The 27,893-nt window shown below is 52.2% G+C and overlaps 2 protein-coding genes and 1 pseudogene across 2 annotated transcripts; 2 read left to right on the top strand and 1 right to left on the bottom strand.

Annotated features, from left to right (window-relative positions):
• The first annotated feature begins 1,551 nt into the window (after nt 1–1,551).
• On the top strand, nt 1,552–13,275 carry LOC123020782 (annotated as a pseudogene).
• A 1,072-nt stretch (nt 13,276–14,347) lies between these two features.
• On the bottom strand, nt 14,348–22,950 carry EIF3I (eukaryotic translation initiation factor 3 subunit I). The gene is made up of 11 exons (XM_044425186.1): nt 22,858–22,950; nt 21,317–21,409; nt 19,845–19,932; nt 18,609–18,674; nt 17,693–17,842; nt 17,428–17,555; nt 15,740–15,850; nt 15,379–15,468; nt 15,052–15,125; nt 14,788–14,880; nt 14,348–14,678 (listed from the first exon to the last, which is right to left on the bottom strand). Exons 1-11 carry the CDS (start codon nt 22,858–22,860, stop codon nt 14,597–14,599), a joined length of 978 nt encoding a protein of 325 aa, XP_044281121.1. The 5' UTR covers nt 22,861–22,950; the 3' UTR covers nt 14,348–14,596.
• An 86-nt stretch (nt 22,951–23,036) lies between these two features.
• TMEM234 (transmembrane protein 234) lies at nt 23,037–27,859 on the top strand. The gene is made up of 5 exons (XM_044425187.1): nt 23,037–23,139; nt 23,666–23,817; nt 24,785–24,851; nt 25,974–26,066; nt 26,253–27,859. The coding sequence occupies exons 1-5, from the start codon at nt 23,127–23,129 to the stop codon at nt 26,327–26,329; spliced, it is 402 nt and encodes a 133-aa protein (XP_044281122.1). The 5' UTR covers nt 23,037–23,126; the 3' UTR covers nt 26,330–27,859.
• The last annotated feature ends 34 nt before the right edge of the window (nt 27,860–27,893 follow it).

Genomic DNA, 27,893 nt, shown 5'->3' with positions numbered 1-27,893 from the left:
GCAGAAGAGGGCTCTTTGGCTTGGTAGCTCTGGTCGCGCATGCCCATCCGTTGGGCTCCTTTACAACAATTCTGCGGAACAGTCTGCCCACAGGAACCCACAAGGGAGGGGAATGCAGCCCCTCCCGGGTAGAGCAGGTAGTCCATATTAAGTGCATTTCAACAGTCATGAAAGATGGACAGAAGGGAATCGGGCTGCTTAAATGAAAATAGAATCGCATCGCCCTTTCTTGTGAGTAAGCTCTTACTTCTGAGCACACGCACACGAGGATTCACGGGCGGCCTGGCGGGGCGGCCAAGTAGGGATGTGGCACAGGGAGGCAATGCAGAGCAAGCCCCACTCAGAAGTGAGCCCCACTCAGTGAACTGGGCTTGGGGCGCTTCCAGGCAGAGGAGACCTAATGCGGCCAGTGAGAAGATCATGCGCTGCTGGTGCGCCTTTTTTTCATCAACAAAACAAGAAATACGGAAGAAGAAGGGTGGAAGAAGGCAGGAAGGCCATGGACAGACCCTCCTAAAATTATGTAAACGGGGCAGGCTGACGCCCTGAAGCAAGTCTTCGCTCAGAAATTCTCGCTTTGCGCAGTGGAGGGCAGTCCTGCTGAGGGTGCTTCACTTGAGCCTACGAGTGGCCACCCAATTCAGGACGCTCCTGGCCATGTGAAGGAGGAATCCTGAAGGGACTGGAAGACCATCTAGTCCACCCCCCACATAGCATGGTGGGTCTGTTGCTATGGCTGCTGATAGGAAGCCCCACCTCCCCGCTTGCTCCCTCAAGGAAAGCCGAGCCCCCGATCTTCTGAAGCAGCTTCTTCCATGGTTGTACGGCTTCTTGCACGCCAAACCCACGTGCCCCCCTTTCAGAGCAACAGGAAGCAGACTTCTTTCGTCACCCACATGACAGCCCTTCCGAGATCTGAAGATGGCATTTAGATCGCCTCTTATTCCGGCTGAAGCATATCCAGTTTCTTCCTTCTTTCCTGAAAGCCTTGGTGTTCAGATCCAAAGTTTTTCCCACTTCTCTTGACCGTATCACCCTCCACTGCAGAGATTGCAAGATAATGTACATGAAGGGCTTCGAACATTCAAAAATGCCATACAAAGAATAAAAGCTTTATTAAAAACATGTGCAGCTTCGTTATGTCCAAGATTAAATGACCAATTCCCACCCGATCCACTGTAGTTTCAGCAGCTCTGTTGTGGTTGCTTTTTGCTCTCCCTGCAACAGCACCAGCACTGTGTGTGTGTGATGCAAAAGGATTTTGGCCTGTGACACGCCTGATGGGTATAGGTGTACACTTAATATTTGACAAGAAACTGTAAGTTGGCCAGAAACACAGGAACGCCTGACAATGTGTTGTTGGGTTTGAAATACCAGAAAGGGAAAGTGCGCCCCCTCCCCCCACGGCGAATGCTGCTTTATTCCTAACAGCAGCCCCCCTCCCCCCTGCTTCTTCTGTTCCACTGGGAGCTTTTCTCTCCTGTGCCCGCAGCTCTCCAGGCCTTTCTGGACCCAAACTGCGCTGAGGCCCCAGCAAGACCCCGCCTCTCCCTCCCATGGAGTTTGCGGAGCTGATCAAGACCACCAGGGTGGACGGCGTGGTCCTCTCGTGCCCAGGACTTAAGCCGGTCACGGGGACGCTTTGCACCACCAGCCACCACTTGCTTTTATCGTCCCAGAGAGTGGGATGTGGGGGGCAGAGCCAGAAGGAGCTGTGGCTTCTCATTTGCACCGTGGACGCCACTGAGAAAAGGTAGATAATGTCCCCAGCATTGCACGGGCCCCTCATGACCATTTTCGGGGGGCTACACATGCCCCCTGCTCAGAGTCCAGCTGGGCTCCTCCCCCTACCCCCCCCCCCGGTAACCAAACTGAGTCTTGTGGTGTTTGATCCAGTTTATCAGAGCAGAGGCTCAAGCACCCTCTCCCCACAAAGCTTAAGCTGCTGTGCCAGTGAAGGCTGGCCTTGCTAAACCTGGAATTTGTGCTCAGATGTAAGTCTTGCGAGATGACCTTAAAGGGGTTTGGCTGCTTATAAGGTAAACATGGCTAGCACCTCTGCACACCTGGACTCCCTTGGCTGCAATCTCAACCAGAAGGCTCTTGAATGGCCTGTTCCAATGGGTGATGCTGTCAGTATAAACATTGGCATGAATGCCCCATCGACCTTCCCCAGGGAAAGAAGCAGTGAGGCCGGATCAGAGGAAAAAGAGCCAGCCGCCCTCTTCTGGGACTTGGCAGGCACAGAACCCACGATGGGGGGGGACTTCTTGCTCCTGCCCAACCGCCAGGGTGCCACCTTTGCCCCTGCTTGTAACTGCAGCCTGACGTGTGGAAATGCAGTGGGTGATGCGTCCTTCCTCCCGACGTGCCAGTCAAGCCACCTGCGGCCCGTCTCCAGGCAGGCCGCTGCGAGAGGCACACGAGCAGGGTGGGGGGCAGAGGCGGGAGGACGCGCATGCGAGGCCGCTTGATCCTCCAGGAGGTGGGAGGGAGGTCTTCGTCAGAGAAGCTGGAGGCAGCCAGAGAGGCCCCCAGGCTCACCCCCTGCACCTGCGCCACGATGCTAACTAGCCTCTCCTCTTTCCTTCCGGTAACTCCCAGTGTTCAGAATCTAAGCTGGTATCAAAGCTCCCGGACTAACGGCTCCTCTCAAGAGGCCAGCTTTGGCTTTTAACCCCTTTTCAAACTGCCAGGCACTGCTGCTTGCAGGTTGCCCTCGCCTTGCGCACCGTTCTTGCGGAGCTGGGCCGGGGCGGGGGAGGCTGCGACCATCTCAGGCCTTCCCCCTCTAGAGGCCCAGCCGCGTTCTCTGCCTTGGGGTACTGGACAGATCGGGTGTGGCAGAAGAACCCAGAGGGCCACATTTGAAAAACCGGTTTCAGCCCAGGATCTGTCCTCAGTCCGGGAACAAGCGAAGCAGTGATGGTGTGCAGAGCGCATTTCAGGGTGAATGGGGTGGCATCTCCCTTGCCGCTGCTTCCAAGAGTGGACAGCATGGCTGGGTTTGGACAACACGGCCTGCATTCGAGGGCTGAGTGTGGATTGTTGCAGAATCAAAGGTTGTTGCTGAACGAGGTGGTGTCACGTGGTCTGAACCTGGCTAACGGGCTGTGGGGAATTCTTCACGACGCAGCAACACGTGATGCTTTCTCTGTACGGGTTGTGTGTGGCTGGCAAGTCATGGCTTGCTAGGGCAGCTGGGTTCAGCCCGCGTGAGAGCCCCTGCCCGGACAGCTGCCCCTGGTCAGCAGCGCCCCGCATGGTGCGCAAGAGGAGGGCCCTGCTGCTCGCGGGAAAAGCAGCCAAGCTGCATTTTGGGCACCTCAAAGCGGAATTCCTTCACGGTAGCACAAAATGTTATCTGGAGGTGACAGTCGTGGGTGTAGGGAGAAGAGGGAAATGGTGGCCATGAAGTCAGAGGTGAATGAAATGCAGAAAATACAAGCAGCAATAATTAGGTCAAAAGTGTGCAGAGCAACCATAGAGCCCATTGACAAAATAGTGTTTATTAACACTATGGGCACGTTAATTAACACTTGTTGCAGATAAGAGTTGCCTGGGCTGGTGATTCTAGAAGAATTTAATTGTAGGCGGAAACTGTAGGCCTGAACCCTCCGCCAATGACTTTTGCTCTTTTAGGCTTCTTGTGCTTTCTCCCAGCAAACTGCTCACGTGATTTCCTGCCTGTCTTGAGCACAAACCAAGCAAGCAACTGTTCGGGGCGCTGGCCAGAGGAGGTGCATCGCGTCGCCTCTGCCTCCCCCGTGGCCTCCCTGCTCTGCCACAGCTGGGGCTGCCTGCTTGCACGCAACTGGGCGTGCCGCCCGGAGCCGCTCCTGCATGGCGGAACCGGGCCTGGGCACCCTGGCCCACGTCATTCCTCCTCGCAATGTTCCCCCACAGGCTCGCAAATGCGTCTGGCGCCATCACTCTGAAATGCAAGGACCTGAAAGTTCTGCACCTGGAGATCCCAGGGATGGAGGAGTGCCTGAATGCTGCCAGTTCCATTGAGGTGCACAAAACACACAAGCAGCCTGTCTTCCTTGGAACTCAGCTTATGCTATGCAGGATCCATGAAGGAAAATGCCCTTTGCAATCATAAGGACTAGAAACTTAGCTCTTTGTTTTGAAAGAGGGCAAAACCTGCCACTGCCACGCAGCTGCATTTTGACCCCACTACCAAACCAGTCTTTGTGGAAAGACAGCAGTGATGCACAGCCATGCTGCCCTGGATCTGTGGGTTGGCCCTGTGAAGGGGAACGGAGGTAGGAGGGTGGAAAAATAGGAGGGTGGGGTGGGGTGGGGTGGCCCGGGGGGTAGAGGGGCCCGGTCCCTGCACAGGCCCCAGCCGCCTCACGCAGCTCTCGTTTCAAGCAGCAGCAGTGCACCTCCGGGGTTCTCCTTCCCAGTTGGGTTTGCCTGGGTTGGGGGGCCTGTTGAGCCCTTGCTGCCTCCCTGCACTGCTGCTGCTAAGACATGCAGACACAGAGAGGCCCCGCCCCGCCCGAGATGCCGTGGAGGGGGCCCTGCGGGAGCCGAGGAGCCGCCACAGCGTTCCTGAAGGGGTGCGCCCGCTGCTCTCCCGCAGGCCCTCTCCCCCGTGGAGTCGGTGGCGATGACATACCCCTCCTTCTACAGGCCGTGGTGCCTGTTGCTGCTGGACGGCCGGCAGCACCGTGTTCCGGAACAGCGCTACGAGCGAGTCGCGGCCCAGGTGAGCGGCGAGGCAGCAAGCAGGAAGCCGCAGGGTGCCGCCCCCACCCAGCCCCTTTCCCTCCGCCCAAGCTGGCGACATCTCTTCCCACTCCGCTCCTGCCCCTCAAGCACCTTTTCCGTGCTCTGCACTGGGACCCAGCCCACCTCAAAGGCCCCCCTGGGGCACCCTTTCCATGCAGCCGTGCCTCCTTCCCCTGGGGCAGTGCCAGTCCCCGCGCCCCACGCGGCTGCCCGTGAGCCGCCTCACCCAGCGCTGCCCCCTCCCCAGACAGGCGCCTGGAGGCTCAGCTCCATCAATGAGGACTTTGGGGCCTGCCCATCCTACAGCCAGCGGTCGTCGTGCCAGCCAGCATGGACGACGAGGCCTTGCATTCGAGTGCCCGCCTTCGCCAGGGCAGGCGCTTTCCTGTCCTCAGCTGTCCTGTCCTGTCCACAAGAAGAACGGGACTGTGAGTCTGGCGCCTTCAGCACTGCCTCCTCCTGCTTGTATCTTCCAAGATCCCGCTGTGACTGCTGGTCAAGGTTTGGTGCAGGGCTTCGAAGCCTCGCTTTGAGCAGGGAGCGCGGCAGATCTGGATGCCCTGCCAGGCCAGACCCGCAAACCTCTCTCCGCAAGCACTCTGTGCACACAGCTGAGCATGGGACCAACCAGGAGGGGACAGTCCTGGACTCTGTCCGAAGTGGGACCCCTGGGATGTGGTGTGCATGGGGTGGGCGCGGTCCAGCCCACTGGAAATCGGACCTGTGGCGCCACCAGAGCGATTCGTTTTTAAGTGGAAAGTTGCCCGAGGGGTCCAGCGCACCCACACGTGACCCAAAGAGAAGGCTTCTATAAAAGGTAGGAACTGCTACAGTGGAAATGGAAAGAGCAGTCTGCATGCTTAAACCTGGGCAAAATGCTCCGAGGCGACTCAGAGCGACACAGCGGATCGGCCAGAATGTCTGGAGCAGGTGAGGAAGGCAGCACCGATGCAGAGGAGAAATCTCTCCCATCAGAAAATGAGCAGAGCTCTTTGGCGGCGGCATTAGCACAGGCTGTCCCCTTTCATGTAAGCACTTGTGCCGCTTGCCACCTGGCAGCCCTCAGGTGGACGTCCCGCTGGGTACTCTACCTGGAATCGTGCGTGGCACCTTCTGCACACCACCCAGATACTCGTCCAGCTGTGCCCCAGCCTTTTCCCAGGTGTACAGCCAGGCCGGCCACCGCAGGGCGAGGCGGCAAGAAGGACCAGCCAGCTCAGCACACCCTTCTTGCTTGCTCAGCAGGCCATGCTCCGGAGCAGCCAGCCCCTAGCGGGGCCTAACCGGAGGCGCTGCCCGGAGGACGAACGGCTGCTGAGCTCCGTGCTGCAGGGGAGAGACCAGGGCTTCGTCCTGGACACCAGGTCCAAGCAGGCAGCCAAGCAGGCTCAGATGATGGGGGGTGGCATGGAGCACCGGAGCTGCTACCCCCATGGGAAGAGAGGTGAGCGAATTCTGGCCCTTGGCATCATTCCCAGCATCACTTGAATACTGAGCTCAGCATCGCAATCAAACGCAACTGAAAGACATGTACACATTATGGCCCGTTCCGAGAAGGAAAAGGGTGAGGCACGGAAGGGGAGAAATCCTGATGGGGTACTCAGCTCTTCCTAAAGACATGAGAATAGGCAGACCTGGGTGTAATTTGCGCTTCTGCAGCCGGGTTTACAGCTCCAGCATGTGCTGCCTCAGAAATAATTCCTTCCCCCTATTTAGGACAAGAAAGATTAGTAAAACCATGGCTCTGGGATTACATTTCCCAAGATCCAAGACTAAGATCGTCTTTCTTTCAAATCAATCTTAAAAATGCAATTCCAGTGGTACTTAAACCCTCAAAAATTGCATTGCATCTATAAGCAAACATCATTTCCTGACATTGAAACAGCAAATTTTCAACAGGGCATGTGTTGTGATGTAAAATTGTTCCTGATTAGGGGACAATGTTGAGGACATGGCTTTGGTATCTTAGAGAAGCTGTGGAGGAAAACAGTCTAGCAATGGCAGTGATGTTGCTTACAGCTAAAAGCACGTGCATAAGGAAAGTGGTGATACCCTCCTCCTCTGAGCGTCCTCTGCAGATAAGCTGCGTTGTCGCAGTGCCAAATAGGAGTCCTTGAAAGGGTTGCTCTAAAGCGCAAACGAGTGTATTGGAAAGTGGGGACTGGTCTGCCTGGAGTGACCAATTCTGTGCTAAGATTCATCTACATATCGGTGTTGGATTTCTAGTTGGGGATCAGTTTTTTTGCTCAGTTATGATTTTAAAAACGTATTTAGGACACAGTCTCAGGCAGTCTTAGGTAGAAACATGCTTCTGGTTAATTTATACCTTTATATTTTGTTATTAATTACTTTATTTAACTTTTGATTAATTTATGGGCTGTCTTATGTGTGGCTATGTTTCATTACGTGATGCTCATCTACTATTTTATCCATTATATGTCCATTGTTTTTATTGTATTGATGCTGTTTTAGCATTTGAAAGCCGCCCAGAGGACCTTCGGGTTATGGGGCAGCAGAGAGCGAGAGAGAGGGCAAAAAGGGCATGAGGCGCCCCAGAGGGGCCCCTGCGAACTGGGAGAGCGAGCACCAGGTGCACGTGCACTTTGCAGCCCGAGCGCCACCTCCAGGTCTGAGCTGGCAGGGCCTGCCTGAGAAGGGGATCCGGGGCCGGGAGGGACACCGCACCCGCGCTAAGCGGGCAGGGCATAACGAGGAAAGGGCTGGGGAAGCGAAGCGGCCAGCCCCCTGCCCTCGCACACGCCTGCGTGCCATCGCACGTGGGATGCCGTGTGCAGCTGGGGCACCCACACTGCGACAGGGCGCCGGCCACAGGGGGTGGCATTTAGGGGTGGCCAGGTGAGTAAGGAGAGGCAGGACAGAGGTGTGCAAAATTATGCCGGGTGCAGAGAAAGCAGAGACCTTGTTCTCCCACTCACAAAATACTAGAGCCGGAAGTGGTCACGCCATGAACCTGACGACTGGGAGATTCATCATGGATCAAAGGTGCTCCTTCTTCTCGTAGCTACATGATGGACTTTGCTTCCGAGGGCAAATTCCTGGAGGAGGAGGCTGTCCGTGGCTGCTGGCACAGCTGGCTCTACGTGACCCCCAGGATCAGGGACCGTCTGCCAGGGGACACGAGTTGCTGGAAACCTGGGCAGGAGGGTGCAGACAACATGCAGGAGCTGCCAGGCGTGACACAGAGATGCTCCCGCACCAACACACCCTTTCCTTGTAGCAAAGCAGGGAAAATAATCCCACCCGCCTTTTCCGAAAGGCCAAAATTGCTTCTCTGGTTCTGGTGTTTGCCTCCCCTGAACTCCTGTGATGAGACAGGACAAGATCTTCACTAGGACCCAGTGAAGTTGAGACAAGGTTCAGTCAAAACTCTCCACCTTGTTGGATGTTATGGAAAAACATGTACCATATTTTCCTGTTTTTACACAAGGGTGTGACACCCACCCCAAGGAAGTGGAGAGCTGCTTCCTTCCTTGCGATGCTGTCTTGCCCTGCTAAAAGCCATGCGTGATTATATGGGCTAAGGGGGCTGAATGTGTAGGTTGTATTTGTACAGAATTCCTCCGCAACTTTGTTCATTTTAGTTTGTTCTGTTTCACATTCTTTTTGTGTACTTGTTTATGTTAAGAGAATAAAAATATTCAAAGATGAAAATTCAAGTGATGATGATGTGGGCCAAGACAGCCATCCCTGCCACTTTTGCCCCACAAGAGCAAATGCCGATTTCTCCATCAGGGCATCTGTTCCTTCCCTAGAAGTCAACGACTGCTCAGATCCGCCTGGCTTTCTGCTGTGGATTGCTGCTGCTTGTACCTCAACACAACTTTCTGTTCTGGCGGACGGAGGGTTGTGCCTGCTTCATTCACTTCGCAGGCCATTCAGCCCCAAACCCCCTGGATCCCACAGGCCACCACAAAGGTGAGGGAAACTGACGAACAAGACCACTGACCAAATCTGCTCTCTTTTGGCTCCCCCCCCCCCCCAGCAGAGGTTGTGTTCTCCAAGAAAGCTTCATCAGGTTGGTGGAGACGTGCGGCGATCGATCTCCCAGCATGGACCGTTGGCTGAGCAGGCCGGAGGCCTCCAAGCGGCCGTCCCACGTCAAGGAGGCGCTGAGCACTGCCTGCCTTGCAGCCAGTGCATGGAAAGGTGCAGCTGCCGCTGGGGCCTGTGAGGGCCCTTCCCTGCCCCTCTTTGGAAGGCCTGTCTGGGCCAGCCCTGGCTGAGGGGGGCAGGTGGGAGGAAAGGCCTCGTCTCAGCAAGGCTGCGCAAAGGCCCAGAGCCGGCTGGCTTGCCTGCAGGGAGAATGCCTGCGTCCTGGTGCACGGCGCGGAAGGGACAGACACCACGCTGCTCGCGACTGCCCCGGCGCAGGTCATCCTGGATCCCGACTGCAGGACGCTGCCTGGCTTCCAAGGGCTGCTGGAGCGGGAATGGGTACAGGTATCTGCGGGCACGATTCAGAGGTGGCGTAAAGGGCCCAGGCAGCTACCCTGAGGAGGCGCACCTCAGATCATGTGCTGGTTCACTGGCCTCACACGCTCGGCGGCTAAGCAGTGCGGTCTCCCCGGGCACGGCAGGAGCCCTCCGCGACGCCCCAGGCGCGTCGTCCTAGCACTTCCACTGCTGTTGGCAGCGGTGGGACAACCGCAAGCTGCCCGCCCTGTGCACAAGATCAGGGAGGTGGTAGCACCTCCGGCCAGAACCGGGACAAACTGCTCTGGGCCAGCCTCCCCCAAGCTGGCGTCCTCCAGAGGGTTTGGAGGACGTTTCCTGGTAGCCCTGATCATTAGGGCAGCCGAGCGTGATGGGAGTTGAAGTCCAAAATATCTGGAAGGAACCAGATTAGAGGAGGCTGCTTTGAATGGTTGGGGATCTTTTCAGTTTGGTCTTAAATACACTTGGGAATGGGACGCTAATCTTGAACTGTGCCACACCCTTCAAGTGCCGGGAATGTTTGGGCTGCCCCATTACTGAAACAGGGTCCTTCCCCAGTTTGCAATTTCTCCCCATAATCACAGCTATCTAGGGTACGTCTGTGCAGGAAGGTGGTTTTGGACAAATCTGGGGCGGTGTTCCCGATTCAGACGTTCCAGGGCTAAGCCGTCACATTCAGCCCCGTCTGGAAGCCCAGCGAGTGGCCCTTCGCCCGGGAATGAGGCTGCTGGCCCCCCGCCCTCGCCTCGCCTCGGCTGTGCCATCAAAATCCTGGGCCTCCCCTAATGCTGGGTCGGAGGAAAATCAGGGACGAGAAGCACCCTCAGGCGCTGCCCCCAGCAATCTGAATAGGTCACCAGGCTCCCTGCCCCATGCTTGCAGCAGTAGCACGGCTCCTCCCCGCGGCGAGGAAGTGAGCGGGTGGCCACAAGCCGTGCTCACAGTCCAGCCAGCCAGCCCTCCTTGCTTCCTACAGGCTGGGCACCCGTTCTGCCTGCACTGCGCCCACTCGGCCCACTCCCACGCCCGCCTCAGGCCGGAGGCCCCCCACGTTCCTCCTCTTCCTCGACTGCATGGCAGCTCGGGCGCCAGCTGCCCTTGTCCCTGGAGTTCAGCGAGCGCCTCCTGCTGGCCCTGTTCGAGCACAGCTGCGCATCGCTACGGCACATTCCTGTGCAACAGTGAGGAGGAGCGGGGAGGCATGGGGCAGGCAGAGCACGGGGCCTGGCCACGAGGGCGTGCAGATGCCCCCAGCCCCACTGCCAGACCCTCGCCCAGGAACCAGGAGCAGAGCTTGCTGCTCCCAAAGCCGCGCTCTGCTCCTGACCTCTGGTCTGCCCAGATGGAGGGCGCGCCATTACTTTCAGACGTTCAAAGATTCCGAGCGCATGATGAGCCGGCGCGACTCTCCCACTGCTACTGGCTCTCCTAAGTTACACCCTAAAGTGTAAGCCACTCCTAATTTAGGCCAAGATATTAAAATTAAGTACAAAATGTGCTGGGGTCTTGCAGCCGATGAGGACCATGTCCAGTTAAAGAATCAGCCTTGGAAGGTGATACGCATCCCAGTTTTCCAAGGAAATGTTGCAGTGACTTGTTTAGAAAGAGTAGTAAGCCAGAATTCTGGAGAATCCTGGTTTGCCTATCATGCATGGCGGCACCTGGGCCTGGTTCCTTTCAGTAGGAGTAGCTAACCTAAACGAGAAATGAAGGCTTTCTAAGTCATCCAGACTGGGCCTCCCAGCTTGCCAGTCCCACACAAGCCTGGCTCTGTAAATCAAGAACAAGCCCTGGTCTGAGGGACACAGCAAGCCAGAAGCTCCAGCTCAGATGATGCATTAACCTGTCAGTTCCTGGTTGGTTTCTCTGCTCCACCAGCAGGACCACGAGGCTGCCTGCCAGGTCGCCCAGAATTCTGCCTGTCACATATGAGAGCAAGCAGTGAGTGCAAAAGCCCCATTACCCTTCCATGAGGAGATATTCTGATCACTGCTGTCCCATAAGAGGAAGCCACAAAGAGACAGGCACCCGGTTGCATTTGCTTGTGTTACCCCCCCCCCACCCCGCATGCTGCCTGGGGGAGGGTTCCCTTCTCTTTCTCTTCTCTGAATTCCCCGTGCTCTTCCCCGAGTCATCGTAGTGCAGCCCACCTCAGGCTGGGGCTTGTGAGTGGCCCTGGCTTGGCCCCAATCCCCTCCACGCTCACCACCGAAGCTCACTCTTGGAGGGAGTGAGGCCAACACGCACCTGTGGCATTGCGCCCTTAGGCCTGGCAGGAGGTGGCAGCACCCCTGAAGCGTCTCGTTGTGCCAGGGCCCAGAGCCAACCCCAACTGCATGGGCTTTCCCAGTCCCTCCTCACCGGGGAGACTTGCACTGACACTTCCATTGCACACGGAGGGTCTGCGCTATCCTGCCGCTGATGCCAAATGGGCTATTCCGTCTGCAGAAAAGCCATTCGAAGCTGGGGGCGGTCGCCCGTGCAAGAGGACAGTCTGCAGTGCGACTGGCAGGGCCGGGTACAGCTCCCATGGGGCAGGAGCAGTTCGGGGGGCAGCCAGATCATTCTTCAGCCAAGCCCAGGGTGGACTTTGCTGTTCTACCTCACAGGGTGGATGTAGTGGACCAGGCATTGCGGGGGCGGGGGCTCCACCATGCACAAACTGCAGGCTTAATTCAGTGGGTGCAGCAGCCAGGCATTCAGTGTTCAGGACATGGGGAGGCACCATCCCTTCACTGCGATGGAGCCATTGGTCGTTTTCCTGCGGATTTCAAAATAAGCACTGCACTTTGGGGGTGGATTGCCCTGGGCTGACCCTGAATGGTGCGGGGATCAGTCCCTCCCCATGAAGGACTCAATTGCCACTGGCTCCCCCTGCAGGAAGCTCTGCAAAGGGAGGAGAGGACTCGCTCGCTCTGGCCCTGGCTCAACAACATGGGGCCCGAGTGCTTGAATCCGCTGAATGCGCACAACCCCTTGGTCATCTGTCCCTCGGTGGCACCTGCTTCTCTGGCAAGGTATGTGAGCCCCCCCACTTCCCTGTGCCATCCCCAGACTGCGGGCAGAAGCATCCTCTCCTAAGCCTCATGTCGATCCAGTCCTGATTTATTAAGTCCACATTGCACCAGTGGGAATTCCAAAGTTTTGTGCAACTTTTAATATTCCACAGAAGCTGAGGGTTTTCTGGGCGTTGGGAGCAGTAGTAGGAGCTGGGGCACGATGTTCTTTATGTCTGGAAAGCTTTACCGTGAATTTGCAAAACTTCCGACTAGAACCTAAACTTTCCCTAAATTGTTAGGAGGAAATTGTCCCATTAGTTTCCCTTACATGTGTTTAGGAAGGAAATTCAAGATAAACGCCACTTGTCTTAGCCCCAGCGCTTCAGAATAGCACTATTTTGAATTCTCTTATGGCAGATTAAAGGGCTCGCTTCTGCTTAACTCTGCATAAGGGAGTACCCTAAAACAAGTTGTCAGACTGAGGATTTCACATTATTGTAAAGGTGCAAGTGTGTTGGACTCCATACTCCACTGTGTACATAGCAGATACCCAAATACAGCTCTGGCATCCCTGTCTTATCCTTGGTTTACCTGTAGCGCTTACCTGGATACTCCTCCAGGATCTGTGAGGCTGGGATCAGCAGGCAATACCTCTGTGGCCCAAGCCAACCGTAAGAATGTGGAATGGGGAAGAGGTCTAGGACTAGTACTTGTTCATCCTCTTTAGCAGCTGATGGGAAGATGCTTCTCTTATGGTCATTTCCCACAGGTTTATTCCTCCGCTGGGTACGTCCATCTCACTATCTCGATGAAGCGTGGGCAGAAATGCAGCAAATAGCAAGACACAGGAAAGTCCAGACAGAATGACAAAGTAGGAAAATGTCAAAGCCAACAGCAGCACAAGCATTTGCAGAAGCCAAAGCCTGCATCACCCTTGAGTCAAAGTTAGCCAAGGACTGATCCCTTGCATACCTGAAGATACCAAGAAGACTCCTGCTTGGGCTGGTCTGAAATTGCATTATGAACTGGGTGTGTATGAATATTTGGGAGAGGCAGAGGGATGGTGGCGGGGGAGTGTGAGCAAGAGATGCATAGATGGGGACAATTCCCACTGGTACAGACCCAGCCTCTGAATTAAAATATATTTTCATACAAAAAGTCAGAATTTTGTGTGGTCCAGAGTTTTAGCTTTAAAAGCATCTGAAACTATGGGCATTTTAAATTCCACAATATTGTGACTGGCTGAAAGTGTCATATACCATTGCTACATCAAGGCCAGTCTTGTCCATTTCGGCTAGAAGCACCTCTCAAAGGGTCTCGGGGGGAATGATCGCCCCAGCCTGCCGAAGATGCCGGGCCTGAACTGGGATCTCCTGCATGGTCCTGTGTGAGGAGGCAGGGGGCTTACCCTGGGGCCTTCCACAGAGCAGGGCCGAAGATGACAGGGCAAGGCTGGGAATCTGTGTGGGGAGAGCAACTCGCGAGAAGACCGCAGCCAGGAGACACGGGCGAGCGCACAGCTGTACAGGATTGCGGACGGAGGCAGGAACAGCTGGGCTGGGTGGAGTGGTGCAGGGGAGGGGGAGAGAGGAGGAGGGGGGGTGAGCAAAGGGACGGAAGGGAGGCGAGACAGCGGAGACACACGTGTGGAGAGCGGGCAAGGCGGTCGCTGGCCGGCGAGCCAGCACCAATGGAGAGCGGAGACTGGGGAGCATTCTGGATTCTGGCGGGGCAATGCCGTTTGTTGCCCTAGCGGCAGGAGGGAAGGGAGCCAGAGCAGGCCGGGCCAAGGCGCTGCGGGAAGCGAGCTGGTGACAGTGTAAGAGGCAAGAAAGACCCGGTGAGCCTTCTGGTGTTGCTCTTCATGGAAAATCAAGGAAGAGGCAGCTTTCGCCGGCACCCCTCTCCTGACAGTCACATCCTGGCATGCTCTACTCTTGAGCTTCTGCCCGGCCACTGGGGTCAGTCAGTCCAACGGCAAGGCAACTTGCACCCCGGGTTCTGGAACTTTAATAAGCCATGTTTCCACAACTCTAAAGCTGAACTCTGGGGCTCAAATATGCTATCCACGCTAAGGAACGCTGCATGAAAATAGTCATGCGTAAAAGAAAAATGGCATTACACAGCTACCAAATTCACACACAGACTCCTAATGTGGTTTGAAACGAAAATGAGCGTTTATTATTTCTTTCCATATTACTTTATAAATATTCCAAAAGGGCAGGAAGTGGGCATTCTTGAGAGCAGACAAGCAGCTGAACCTCCCACTGCTTTTCCCGAAGAGAGAAATGGCGGCAGCGCAGGCGGCCTCTGCTTCTTTCCCATAAGCCTCACTCAGAAACAAGCGGGGCTGCCGGCACTGCTGGGAACGCAAAACTGGAAACGTGGAGAAACAAACCAGTTCAAACTTCAAACTCGAACTCAAAGTACTGGGGGTCAAAATAGTGGATACGAACATAGCCGTCCTCGCCGCCGCTACTATAACTGGAAACATTAAAAGACAAAACATTTGCTGAACCGCCCAGGGTGCTGGGATCCCAGCACACATCGCCCACTGAGCAACCAGAGGTGGGAGTGTTGAAGCCCTCCTTACCTCTTTCCATCGGGGTGGAAGGCAACACTGTTAATAGGGCCAAAGTGGCCCTTCACTCTCCCGAACTCTTCCTCGATGCCCAAGTGAAAGAACCTGGAGCCGCGGTAAGGAGAGGGGGCGAGACGGCCATTATAAGACAAGCGTAACGCAGGCAAGCGTTTCCGCACAACTTCCCGAGTAGCAACCATCCTTGGATTCCCTGGGAGCTGAGCAGGAGGCTGCGCCACCCCCCCGGAGCAATGGAACATGGCCACACTGGCTCACCTGGCCTCAAACTTGCCGATCCGGGTGGACGTGGTTGTCACATCCATGGCTTCCTGGCCCCCACCCAGCACCACCTGTCGAAGAGGAAAAGTGAGAGGCCCTGCAGGGCGTTTTCATGCCCGGCCGCCCCAACCCGTATGAAGCCAGGCGGGGCTGGGAAACGGGCTGTGTGCACAGCAGCCTCTGTGCAGGGGCCAACCTCTCACCTCGCATGATCTACCACAAGAACATCTTTTGGGGCTACTGGGAGACGATGCGGTTCGAGTCATGGGGGGGGGGCCCGTGGAAAAGGGAATACAAAGGAAATCCCCCCCCCCATCAACATACATGATCAAAGATGGGAGAAAGTGCTGCAGAGTTCACTGGCCGCTCAGTCCGGAACGTTTTCAGGTGATCAAGATTCGTGGAGTCAAACAGCTGCAAAAGAAGCGACGCTTTCAGTGCTTTGCTCCAACAAACGGAAGGCCAGAGGTCTCTGCAGAAACTGAACGTCCAAGAGCTTGCGCTGCAGATGCCTCACCATCCAATTCAATCAGCTCAGCACAGGAGACAAATAATTAGCTGCACTGCCACTGCCAACCCACCCTCTGGAGAAGGCAGCTTTCAACCTTTTCAACCGCCAAGCTGCAGTGGCATTTTAAGCCTGACGTTGCTCCTTCTGCAACCTGGTCGAGAGCGGGGAACACACCTTGGCCGTGTTGTCCTTAGAGGCGGTGATGAACATGGTCATGTCTCGGGAGGTCTGGATGTCATTGATCTGCTTGGTGTGCTCCTTGATGTTGATGAGCAGCTCGCCCGACTGGGAGATGAGAAAAAGGTGAGGGAAACAGAGTGCCCCCGGGCCACACCAAAGGAAAACACATCCAAGTGCCCCACTCACACCAAAAGAGCATGTGCTGAATGTTCAAAGCATTTCATTACATCACCACCACAACCCGGGAAGGGAGGGCTGACGGTCCCTGAGGCGGCCACCTTGCCGCCACTGAGGGCTGGTCAGTGTCCGGATGGGAGGTCAGCTGCGACTCTCGTGCATGTTGCACTGATGCCAAATGTGGGATACCAACACAATCAATCATAAACTGAATTGCCCGAATTCTCGTCCTCAAGATACACCACAAGGAGAGCTCAGCTGAGAGAACAGCAGCGCACTTCAGGCAAAGAGAGGTGAACCAGCTCATGCTTTAAGCCACCATGGCTGCCACAGCATCACCCTGCAGTGGATAAGGAAAGGCAAGCAGGAAGCACCACTGCAGAGAAAGAAATGGAAGAAATGGCTGGCGCAGAAGGCAATTAGGTTCCATTGATATGAATGTGCTTTGGACAGAATTCTTCCTCATGGTACCTCTGAAATGGCAACTGACAACCTGATTGGCAAGGATACCATGGGGGCATCCAAACCCTTTTTGGTGAAGGAATTGGGCTGGCAAACAGAATCTATACTTTGGATCAGTTCCAAGGATTGGTGGAGGATTTATTTATTTCCATTTTCCGTATCACAGGTTAGCGCTCACTTGTCATCTAGAGCTGCGTGGCAGTAGGTTCAATGGCCACACCGTGTGGAGTCTACACATGGCATGCTTCCACGTGCCCTATTCCGTCAGAGAAATCTGCTGGTTCTGCACAGGAATCTATGCCTACAACAGCTGTGCTGAAAGGTCTTCTGGGATGCAACAGAGATGCTCAGCATGCCAGGCAGGAATGGATTGGGGAGTTAGACTCATCTATAGCGCCCAACTGTTGGAAAGTGGGGCAGTCCATGCACTGTTAACATATTCCTGTGATGCACAGCAAGAACACCAAGAACTCCTGGAGTTGCAAAGAGACACACATTTCAAGACCAGAAGGATGAGGGCCCATCGGTCGGTGGCCTGAGGAAGTTGGTGCTCTTGCTACATTTCAACAAACACCCTGCAGCTGTCAACTTCATCTGGGCGCTTGTTTAGACAGACGGCTTATATTAACATAGGTAGTTGAAGGAAAAGTGGCAACCCCCCTTCCTCCCTATTAATGGTGTTGTAAACGAGTACCGTAAGGCTAACCGTCACTCTCTTCTTGTCTGCTTTCTTTTTTCTTTCTATCTTCCCCTCCAGGCCCTGCCTTCTCTCTCCTTTCTGCTATAACTGAAAATAAAAGTGGGCGGGAAGTGGGACCACAGCCCTGCTGGGAGTGCGGTTCACCCCCAAGGCCGGGAGGCTGACTGACCTTGGGCAGCCTCACTCTACCTTCCCAGCAGACCTGCTGGCTCCAGTGGCTGTGCAAGGCCAGACACGAGGCCTGCAACACGCGCTGGGGGGAAAGCAAGCCACAGAAATGTGGCCTGGCGGTGGCAGAGGTTTGCCGTTCGGCATCTGCAGCAGCGCCAGGAGCCGCACTGACCTTTGCACTGAACTGGTTCAGCTCCCCGTTCTCATGCCCTGCGATGATGAACTCCCCGAGGGGACCCCAAACAGCGCTGGTGATCTTGGAGTCATTGCAGGGGATCTTCATGTACGGCTCATTGTCTTCTACAGCCCGAGGCAGAAACACAGGAACATTTCAGAAAGGCCCATCCAGCCAAGAGGTAGCTGCCCATCCCATCCCATCCCATCCCACCCCACCCCATCCCATCCCATCCCAACACTTTCTGCCCCAGAGGCCTCACCAATCTGGCTGGGGTCACGGAGGTCAAAGAAGCTCACAAAACACTGGTAGCCCATTTGCTTGTCCGTTGAAAACATGATGATGTTGCCCCCGAAGTCAAAGCCACATGTTCGCACAGCGGAGTTGGTCTTGACCAGAGCAAGCTGCTTCCCTAGGCAAAGCACACGCACACGGATCCAGCGCAGGCAGGCTGCTGTGTGGCGAGACACCTCTGCACAGGCCTCTCCAAGTGGCTCTCCAGCAGCAGCAGAGGGATACCTTTCCTGCCCTGCTGCTGGAGCTTCTCTGAGCCAGACTGAAGAGCAGGGGCCAAAGCCACGGAGCCGTGGGCCTCTCACATCATCAGAGAACTGCCTCAAGACTGGGAGCTCGCGCCTGTGCGTGTTCTCAGGAATGCTCAACTGAGCTCAAAAGGGACCGCTTGTCAAGCAAGCCTCGGGCTCCTTGGGAATGCTTCTCGGCAGAACAGCCCCTGTACTGTACACAGTCAATCAGGTTGCGAAGCAAATGGAGGGACAGCCGATGCAAACTATGTTGGACAAATAGCAGGACAGTACGAGGCACAAATCACGATTTCTAGAAATCCGCCTGCCTGCCAGCCAAGTTCTGCACTTCATGGAGCTGTAAGGTGCAAGACCCAACACAAGGATCATGATGGACATCAGCTGCCTGGACGGGGCACTATCTGAGATTCTAGACACCTCTCCAAATTCCTCAGGGGAAGGATGAGGCACGTGTGCAGCAATGCTATCTTCTGAAAAGCATCGCAACCAAGTCGCAAACCTCCTGGTAGGAGACACAGTTACAATACGGTGTTTTCGAGAAGCATCAAGGGGGGAGTCAGTGCCCCTCCACACATGCTCCAGCTCTTGTGCTCCAAGTCCCCACCATCCCCGAGACCCGTTTCCAAGCTCTACCTGTCTCACAGTCCCACAGGCGGCAGCTGTTGTCCGCAGACCCAGTCAGCACATGCCTCGTGTCCCCTGAAGGAGCAGTCAAGGAACCTGAGCGGATGGTGTCAGTGGAGGTACGTGCAGGCTATGGCGTGGCTGAAAGACCCAGGCGGAACTCGTCTCGAAGCACGGCAGCCACACACCCGGGCCTGCTGTGGTGTGCCTGGACAAGCTATGAACATCCGTCCATGAATCTGAGTTCAGCTGGGGGTGTGGCGGGTTTAAATAAAATACCTTCTTACAAACAGCTAGACATTCTGCAGGGCTAATCATACCATCTGCTTGTTAGCTTGGTTTAAAGTGCTTGTAGCCCCTCATAACTTTAGTCAACATGTTGTGACTGCAAAAAATGCTAATGTTATATTGGGCTGCATTAACATAAGTATAGCTTCCGCATCTGGTGAGGTCCTGGTTCCCCTCGATTCAGATCGATCTATCTATCTATCTATCTATCTATCTATAAAATTTGTATGCCGTCCAATTACTTGAGTCTCATTTTGAGTACTGTTTCCAGTTCTGGGCACCACACTTCAAGAAAGATGTGAACAAACTGGAAATGGTTCAGAGGAGGGCAGCACAAATGATCAAGGAACTAACTGGAAACAAAGCCCTGTAAGTGGAACTGAAAGAGCTGGGGATGCTTAGCCTTGAGCAGAGGCAACTGAGGGAGATATGACAGCACTCTTCGAGTACCTGAAGGGTTGTCATGAAGGAGGCCAGGATCTCTTCTCCATCATCCCAGAGTGCAAGATATGGAGCGACAGGCTCAAGTTACAGGAAACTAGGTTCCAGCTGGACATGAGGAGAAATGCCCTGCTTGTTAGAGCAGTACAGTCATGGAAACAACGGCCTAGGGAGGTCCTGGGATTCAAGAGCAGCTGGAGAGCCCTCTGTCAGGGATGCTTAACTTGGGATCCTGCACTGAGCAGGAAGCTGGACTTGATAGCCTTACAGGCCCTTCCAATTGTACTCTTCCCTGCTTCTGTGATCTATGATTTCTTGCTGATACAGGTGGCCAGCCTGCTAGAATCCGCAAAGAGGGTAAATTAGTTGAAAGCAGCATCTGCATTAAAGTATGGATCAGCCACTACCTAAGGAACTACCCTCATCATTTGCAAAGTCTGATAGCATTAAAAGTTAAGAGTATCTCTGTGTTATCTTGGGAAACACTTTGCATTAGTTTCTCAAACCAAAGGATACAGTCAGCATCCACACACCAGACTGCACCAGTGTGTCCATTGTACGTGCCGAGTCTCTCCCCATTGACAGAGTACCAAACATTAACAATCTGGTAAAAGAAACATCAACAAATTAGGCCAAGTTACTAAAACACAGGCAGAAGACAAAAGCAAGAGCATAACCATGATCCTCTGGCTGATCTGGGGCTGTGTCGACAGTTCAAATCCGCAGATGGAGTGAGCTCCCATACTCTGTCCCAGTTCCTGCCAACCTTGCAGTTCGAAAGCATACAAGTGCAAGTAAATAAAAATTTACCACTTCGGTGGGCAGGTAACAGTGTTCTGTGCACTTCGGTGTTTAGTCATGCTGGTCACATGACCACGGAAACTGCCTGCGGACAAACACTGGCTCCCTCGACTAGGAAACGGAGATGAGCACCACCCCCAAGAGTCAGACATGACTGGACTTTAATGTCATGGGGAAATCTTTACCTTTACTGAATGTTTAACAGCCAAGATAAACCAATCTGGAATGCATAATATGCTGGGACAAATTAAAAACAAGCAAGATCTCACTGAACTTCAGATGAAGGGGAAGCATTGGAATTATTGGTTAACTAGAGACCAGAAATACATTTTCAATTAAATAAGTCTTTACTTTGGTGAACATTTTGCTGCAACAAACCAAAATCCAGATAAAAATGTTTCTTAAAGTTTTTTAAAAGAACTTAAAATGAGTACAATAATTTTAAAGCAATTTACTTGTTTTGAAATCTCAAACAGAACAGCATATACACTGTTCCATCAATGCACGTAAACCCAAGCAATTTTCTAACAGCAACAGAAATAACTCTGAAGTGGCAGCTAAATCAAAGGCACCATATCTTTCCTTAAATGCCTTCAGATATGGGCATTTCTAAATACCACAAGAAAGGTGGCTTTGCAGGCCACATCAACCAAAGTCTAGGAGAATCCTTATCTCTTGTAAAGAGAAGGCTCTGATTAAGCCCTGGTAAGATGTTAGGAGGTCTGGAAAGGGAGCAAGGCTCATTGAGATGTAGAGACTTCAGGCCATGAACAGCCTAACAGGTCAAACACCAGCATCTTAAACCAAATGTCTAGCTGCTGTAGCACAGGTGGATATCTTAGCACTCCCCTCCACCTATAACAAGCGACCTTCTATAGTAGCAGACACTTCTGAACCTCTTTCAGGCCAGCCACATGAACAGTGCATCGCACCAATTCACCCTCAAGTCACAAAAACATGAACCAAGGTGGCTAGGTCTCTATTTTCCTGGAAGGCAAAGGAGGCAGGTGAAAAACTGGCTCAAAGGATGCAACTGACCAAAGGTACTCCCACCTATAACCTATACCCACTTTTTTCCTGTTTTTCCCTTCAGTTCCTTACTTATTTTATAAAGAAAGTGAGGAGGTGCTCCTTAGGACTGAAAGGAGAAATGTGCAGAAAAGGATAAAAATACAAGACAAACGTACTGGGTCTTTGGCTACGGTAAACAAGAGATCGCCTTCCCTGTTATATTTGATCTGAGTAATCGACCTCTCGTGGCCTTGCAACAGGATAGGTTTCTGCAAAGAAACACATATTTTAGAAGATTACACATTATTTAATCATTGAGGTGACAGTTACATGAACACATAATTATAATCAACTTACTCTGCAAGATCAGGAGATTCATTTCTCTACAGCAAGTTAATTTCAATATGACAAGCATAAGGAGGGACAGATATTGTTATTTTCCATGGTATTGCAAGCCCCCTGCCATGCCTGCCAGTCCTAGCAGAGGCAGTAGGCAGAGTGCTACATTTACTAGATCTACTGAGCAAGGGAGATGACTCAATGTAGGTACTAAGAATTTCTGAGAGACATCTGCCTATGTTCGGGCATTGGTGGGGAGGAATATGAACTCCAGAAAAGACAACTTGGGTTTAGAGTGTGGCAGTTTCCAAATGAGGAAATCAAACCTGGGCGTGAATGTGGAGAGAAGAGACAATCCAGATTTATGGAACAGAGTGGGAACTAGTACATGTCTTGTCAGACTTTTAAAAGGTGAGAAATCCTTGGTGCACATTCATAATGCAATTCAATGCATGTTTACTCACTGGGATTTACTCCCAATAATAATAAATGTGATTAGGATGTGATGAGTTTTTATTCTTATTTTAGATCTTCCATGTTTTATAGTTATTACATTATACATCATTCTAATTCACACACAAGTTTGTGTGTTAGGATTGGCCCCTAAGGATTGCATGGCAGCCAAGTAGGATCATAATAAGCTCTTTCATTCTGTTGTTCTTAAGTGCTACTTAAACCCCCTCCCCAAACTCCCAGTTTTGGCTCATCTTATTTTCTTAGCTGTTTTAGCTCTGCTGATGTAATTATTCTTTTGTCTCAAAACACCCGATAAAGGCCTTGCTAAGTATTTTTTTAACTAATGGAATCTTACTGAAATCTGATTTCAGTGTTTGAACCCAAAAGTGAAAAACTGCACGCAGCCCAGTGTCTAAACAAACAAGGTCGCCACTCTTCTTAGGATGTTTCTTACAGTTGCTACTCTATGAACTCTTTTACGCAGGAGTAAGCTTCTTTGAACTCAGTGGGCTTTATTTATTTGATTTGTTTAAAAGCCACCCATTAGCTTCATGCTCTTGTTTACTTCTGAGTAGACAAGTATGGTGCACTGGTTAAGAGCGCGGGTCTGGACTCAGGCGACCCGGGTTCTAGTCTCCGCTCGGCCAGGGAGCCAACTGGGTGACTTTGGGCCAGGTCCAGCCTCAGCCCAGCCTGCCTCATAGAGTTGTTATTGCGGGGATAAGACTAAGAGGAGGAGGAGAATAATGTCAGCTGCTTTGATTTAAGCCTAATAAATAAATAAATAAATAAGCACTGATACACATATATTCTCACACACAAAAGCGTGCGTATATATATATGCACTCATACCTACGACAGGTACATAGACAGACAGAGATTTCGAGTGAAGAGAGACTGCCCCAGGCGGGGAGGGACTCACCATGGCCGCGAGAAAACGAGCCGACGGCCAACGACGGCAGCCGCGTTACCACGAGCAAAAGAAGGAGGCTCCTCTTCCGGGAACAGACCGGAAAGAGGCGATGCACCATAGAGTCAGGAAAGGGGAGAACGGATCCACTTCCGGTTCCGTCCGAAAGCGACATTGAAGCGGCGAGCTGCGAGGCTAGAGCGGCGCATCACTCCGGCTCGCAGAGGCGAAGGCGCGGAAGGGCGCGCTGGGCTTCCGGGGTGCCGGCCCGAGTCGCCGCCATGGCGTCGCTGGGTGAGGGTGCTGTTCGTGGCGCTTCAGGATGCGGGCGGGATGTGTGCAGGCCTCCGAGCCGCGGCCCTGGGCGCGCTTGCGCGTGAGCAAGGCGGCCGAGCCGTCAGCGCCGGCCGCCTCCCCTCGGGAGTTGCCCTGATAGTTCCCAAGACCAGATCGGGTCTGCATAAGTGTTTGGCCCTCACCCTAGCAGAATTCTCAGGGAGGGAGGGAGTGGTCCCCCCACCGCTGCTTCTTTTTGGGAAGCAGTACAGCTAAAGCAGCTAAGAAAATAAAGTGGACCAGAGTAGGGGGTTTTTGGAGGGGGGGGGGGAGAGCGGGAGTTAAGCCAACCCTTAAAAGCAGAAGGAAATAGCTTAGTGTGAAGCTATCTGACTGGCATGCAGTCAAAAGGGGCCAGTGCATATGATAAATGTAAAGCATTGAAGATGCTGACACTTCCATCTTTCAGAGTACCCCAGTTGCCGCTGTGAAAAAAAATCTTCAGAACAATTCCTGTACTTATTTGAGGATTGTGTTGTTACAGGTGAAATTGGTGCTTTGATCTTGGTGGCAGCTCTTTGGGGAGGAACCAATCCATTTCTGAAAAGGGGAACAGAGGGTCTAGAGCAAGTGAGGAGAAAGAGCCAACCCATACAGCTACTTGCAGAAATGAAATTTCTTTGTCTCAATTACAAGGTATTTGACACTTTCCCAAGTCCTCTTGGGTAGCGTCTTCCAGATTGAAGATTGTCCAAGGCTTTGGTTGTCTTTTGAGTAAATTCTGTTGTACTCAGTGGGATTTCCTTCCAAGTAAATGTGTACAATTAAATTTGACTTGGGTTGTTTTATAGAACTTGTGTTCCTTCACTTTTAGAAATCAGCACCACAATCAGCCAGGCATTTTGAATATTCCTGTTTGTTTAAAAAGTCTTGCCTAGCAAATGAAGACCCAGCAGTAACAAAAATCTAGCACATCAACTGGCTGTAGTCAAACTCACTCCTCAGGTGGTATTTGAAAATTGATAAAAGGATGAGGAGAACCAGCAGAGCTGCACTCTCCTGACCTAGTGCGGGTCATTAGCGCAGCGATCCTAAACCTGGGTTGGAAACCAGAGTGAAGTGAGCCCAGATATGTAGTGTCATTCAGCAACCTTGAATCTGTCCAGCCACTGCACGTGCGCGCGCACGCACACACACTTTGGTCAGAATTATTGCTTGTTTAGAGTATTCAGATACCACCTTGCATAAAATCAGTCCAGGGCAATGTACAGCACATTTTAAAACACACTATCAGGGCCAGATCATGTCCCCTGAGTAGATTCATACAGGAGCAGATTCTTAATATACCCAGGCACAAAGGGACATAAAGTTGAAACCAGCACCATGAAATAGGCCCAGAAACAAATTAGCAACCAGTAAAAATCTTTCAGAACTGGATTTGTAATGATCCATCCCAGTTAAAATTTTGGTCAGTACACTTCAAACCAGTGGTATCTTTCAGGCAAGGATAGCCCCATATGTATTGCATTATAGTTGTCTAATGAAGGGCATATCCACAATTGGTCAGTAGTTGTTTTCGTATCTCATTATACTGTATAATCCCAGGTGTGGCAGTGAGCCTGGAGGTCTGATCATATGATTCTCTGCTCTTCTCTCCTTGCAGTATGTGGTGCCATTTGCGCTCAACCAATGTGGCTCACTTGTCTACTATCTTACTTTAGCATCTGCAGGTTAGTTCTGGGGGATTTGGGGAGGAAATGGAGAGACTTCTAGCCTTGAGGAATGTGACTCACTCAAGTATCTATAGCAAACAGAAAAGAGTGAAAAGGTTGGATTCTGCAACAATATGGCTGGGGTGGGAACTGCTGAGACTGTTAACCTTTACTGAACATCTTCATTTAAAAAAAGATTAATATTATAGCTAGATGGGCTTGATACATCAACACAGGGTAGATGTGATAACTAAGAGGCTGAACTATGACTTGGGAAAACTACAGTTCCAATCTTGTCTCCTCCATAAACTCAAGAGTTGACCCTAGGCAAACTACTCTATCTCCTCCTTGTTAATTGGTTCTGAGCTACTTTACAGGGATGTTGTAAGGACTGCAAAATGATAATGTTATGTGAAGTGCTTGTAACAGTTCTGAACACTATGTAAGTGCGAACTATTCAGGCAAACCCTGATAGGATGAGAGTTGTTGAAATGGATGGCTCTAAACCAAGGCCAAATGGTTTAGAGCAGATCCTGAATGTCTGAGTAATCTTGGGTGTTGCAAAAGGGCCTGAGAGTGCAGCAGTTCTGAAAGCTAAGAAATTACTTCCTCATGCCTAGTTTTTCCACCTACAGAGCTCAGAAACAAGGTGGCTTGGGTTCATGTCCCTTGGAATGAACTAAGAAAGTTTAGCTCATTCCAGGGTCAGAGCAATCACTGCTTCTGTGAATGAGAAGATGTTTCCACCAGGTGACCAGGTGTGTGGTCTACAGATGCAACAGAAAAATGGCAGGTGTGGGATGTCATTTTTCAGTGTTGCCATGTGTCAGAATTCCTTGCAGCAGGAGAAGCAGTGAAATGACCAGCAGAATTGGCCAGTCACTTGCCTTGATGGTGGGGGGGGGGGGGTACTGCGGGGGGGGGCCTTTTTTTTTTTTTTTGAATAGAGCAGCATTTGAAATCAGCGTTCCCCCACCCCAGTCTGAGACACTAGTCCACCCAGCTCCTGGGCATTCTGATATCTTGTTCAGCTGCTATAGACGTGTTTGTCTCACTTGCCTGGGTCTGGTGGGAGGTGTCTTTGATGCCAAGGCATCGATTCTGTTTGATTCAGTCGGATGATTCAACCTTCCTTTTCAGACCTGACCTTGGCCGTGCCTTTTTGCAACTCTCTGGCTCTGATGTTCACATTAGCAACAGGAAAAGTTCTCGGAGAAGCCATTGGTGGTGCAAGTAGGTCTCATTTCCTGGTCTGATGCAAACAAAGTCCTGTCCAGCTGCGTCTGTGGCTGTTAGAATTCTCCAGAGGGGAATGTGCTCATGAAATGTCATGTGCTCCTCTCCCCCTCTTGAAATGAATGGCAACTATGAGCGGTTTCTGGCATTGGGCTTATTTCCTCCTCCTCCTCTTTTTCCTAGGGGCTGCACTGGGGATGGTTCTGACAGCTTTAGGAGTTGCTCTCTGCATTGCTGGGTCCGGACATGGGAAACCATGAAGAGCCTCTCGGAAGAGAAGGGGAAGATGAGTCAAAGGCCACGAGTTATCTGACGCTGGCACAGCTCTCAAGGCCCGTGCCATGTTGTGCCGGGACCTGTTGGACGCCACACATGCTTAGTGATGTTAAGGATGGATGAAAAAGCACCTCCTTCAGGGCCGGCTTGCAGAGGGTCCCGAATTTGTGCTGGGGTGCTCCAGTCAGGCAGTGGCCAGCAAATCCTTGGGGTTTGTGAGGCTGCCTTCAAACCAGCAATGAGGTCAGGAATGTCCAATTAGTGCAGAAGTTCAAAGTGCTCTGGAGAGTAATTTGATATAGAACACATCCAGAAAGTTGCTAGCATGCAACAAAAAGCTGTGAGGTTTGGCAACAGAACAAAGAGGAGAAATGAAGGCGCACACTCTGTTCCAGAAGGAAAACATAGCTGGTCCTGGCCTTTTAAAATCCCAGTCAGCCTAGGACTTGCTTATCTGAAACATCTCCTGTCCCCATTATGAATCTCTCCCAGTCCTAACATCTGGTTTGGAGGCAGCCCATTGCTAGGTAAGATCAGTTTTGTGGGTAGCAGGAATATCCATAGTTCCTCAGCTGTGGAGCTGTTACCAACAGTTCAGAGAGGCCCGTTTCTTCCACAAAGCTTTCTTTGAATCGGTCTGTCTGGCCCAGTTCGCACATAATGAGCTGCAAGGGGGAATGCTGACTCCCATACCTTACATAAAATTATTGGAAAAACAGGATGGGTGTAAGTGCACTTAAATAATGCATTTGAGGATGTGCAAAATACCTTTTCCCCACCACTGTGCAAGCCAGCCCGTGTCACTCCCAAGTATATGGAAGGTGAGGGCTTGGCTTTCCTGCAGTTCTCCGCCCCAGCTCTCCACAGGACGGATCATGGAGGGCCGTGCTTGAACCTGAGGTTGGCTGTACTTGTTGCACTTCATGAGACGACAGCCTTGTCTCCTCTGGGGGAAGCTCTTCCTCTGTCATAGATGAACTTCTGAAAGGGTAATTAGTTGCACACAAGTGGAGCCTACAACAAAACATGACCAGGTGACATCCTTCTATTCACGGTCTCCTCTTCCCTGAATTGTTTTCTCAGTATTCTGTGGTCAGGGAACATGCCTAGTCTTCACTCAGCTCTTTTGAAGTCCCCCCAGCATAGGATTTCCCCTAAAAGTCTTTGTATTTCTGCAAACCTTTGGATTGTCCTTTTTCCACCTCCATGTGTGTGCAAGGGTCAATGCAACCCTCACAGAACTTAAACTGCTGTTACTTGCCTTATTTTGCCTATTATTTTGTATGTCTGCATGTGTATATGTTTGTGTGTTATTCTTAAACTTCCAAGCAATAATTGTCAGCCCATGGTCACCTTGAGAAATTGTGGTCTTGCCTTGTTTCTCTCTTTAAACTCCCAGCAGAACTAACTTCTGGGAGTGTCAGGTATGCATTTCAAAGCAGAACATTTGGTTTTTACAAATTTATTTTAATATCAATAATGGCTCTAAATAAAGATTCAGAAACTCCCCACTGGAAGAGACTTGCAGTGACTCTGTTTTACCATAGT

Source organism: Varanus komodoensis, unplaced genomic scaffold, assembly GCF_004798865.1.
Source record: "Varanus komodoensis strain SLA01 unplaced genomic scaffold, ASM479886v1 scaffold15, whole genome shotgun sequence".
Classification (NCBI taxonomy): Eukaryota; Metazoa; Chordata; class Lepidosauria; order Squamata; family Varanidae; genus Varanus; species Varanus komodoensis.
The sequence above is the reverse complement of the archived record's forward strand: the minus strand, read 5'-3'. Positions and strand labels throughout refer to the sequence as shown.

Bases quoted from the DNA above. Each gene is read 5' to 3' on its own strand.
- EIF3I (XM_044425186.1), bottom strand. The intron at 15,851-17,427 runs GTCAGTGCGGCT...CTCATCTCCCAG, and splicing joins TGAACCAGTTCAGTGCAAAG to TCGGGCGAGCTGCTCATCAA. The intron at 15,469-15,739 runs GTGTGTTCCCCG...CTTCTTTTGCAG, and splicing joins CTAAGGACAACACGGCCAAG to CTGTTTGACTCCACGAATCT.
- TMEM234 (XM_044425187.1), top strand. The intron at 23,818-24,784 runs GTATTTGACACT...CTCTCCTTGCAG, and splicing joins TTCTTTGTCTCAATTACAAG to TATGTGGTGCCATTTGCGCT. The intron at 24,852-25,973 runs GTTAGTTCTGGG...CTTCCTTTTCAG, and splicing joins TCTTACTTTAGCATCTGCAG to ACCTGACCTTGGCCGTGCCT.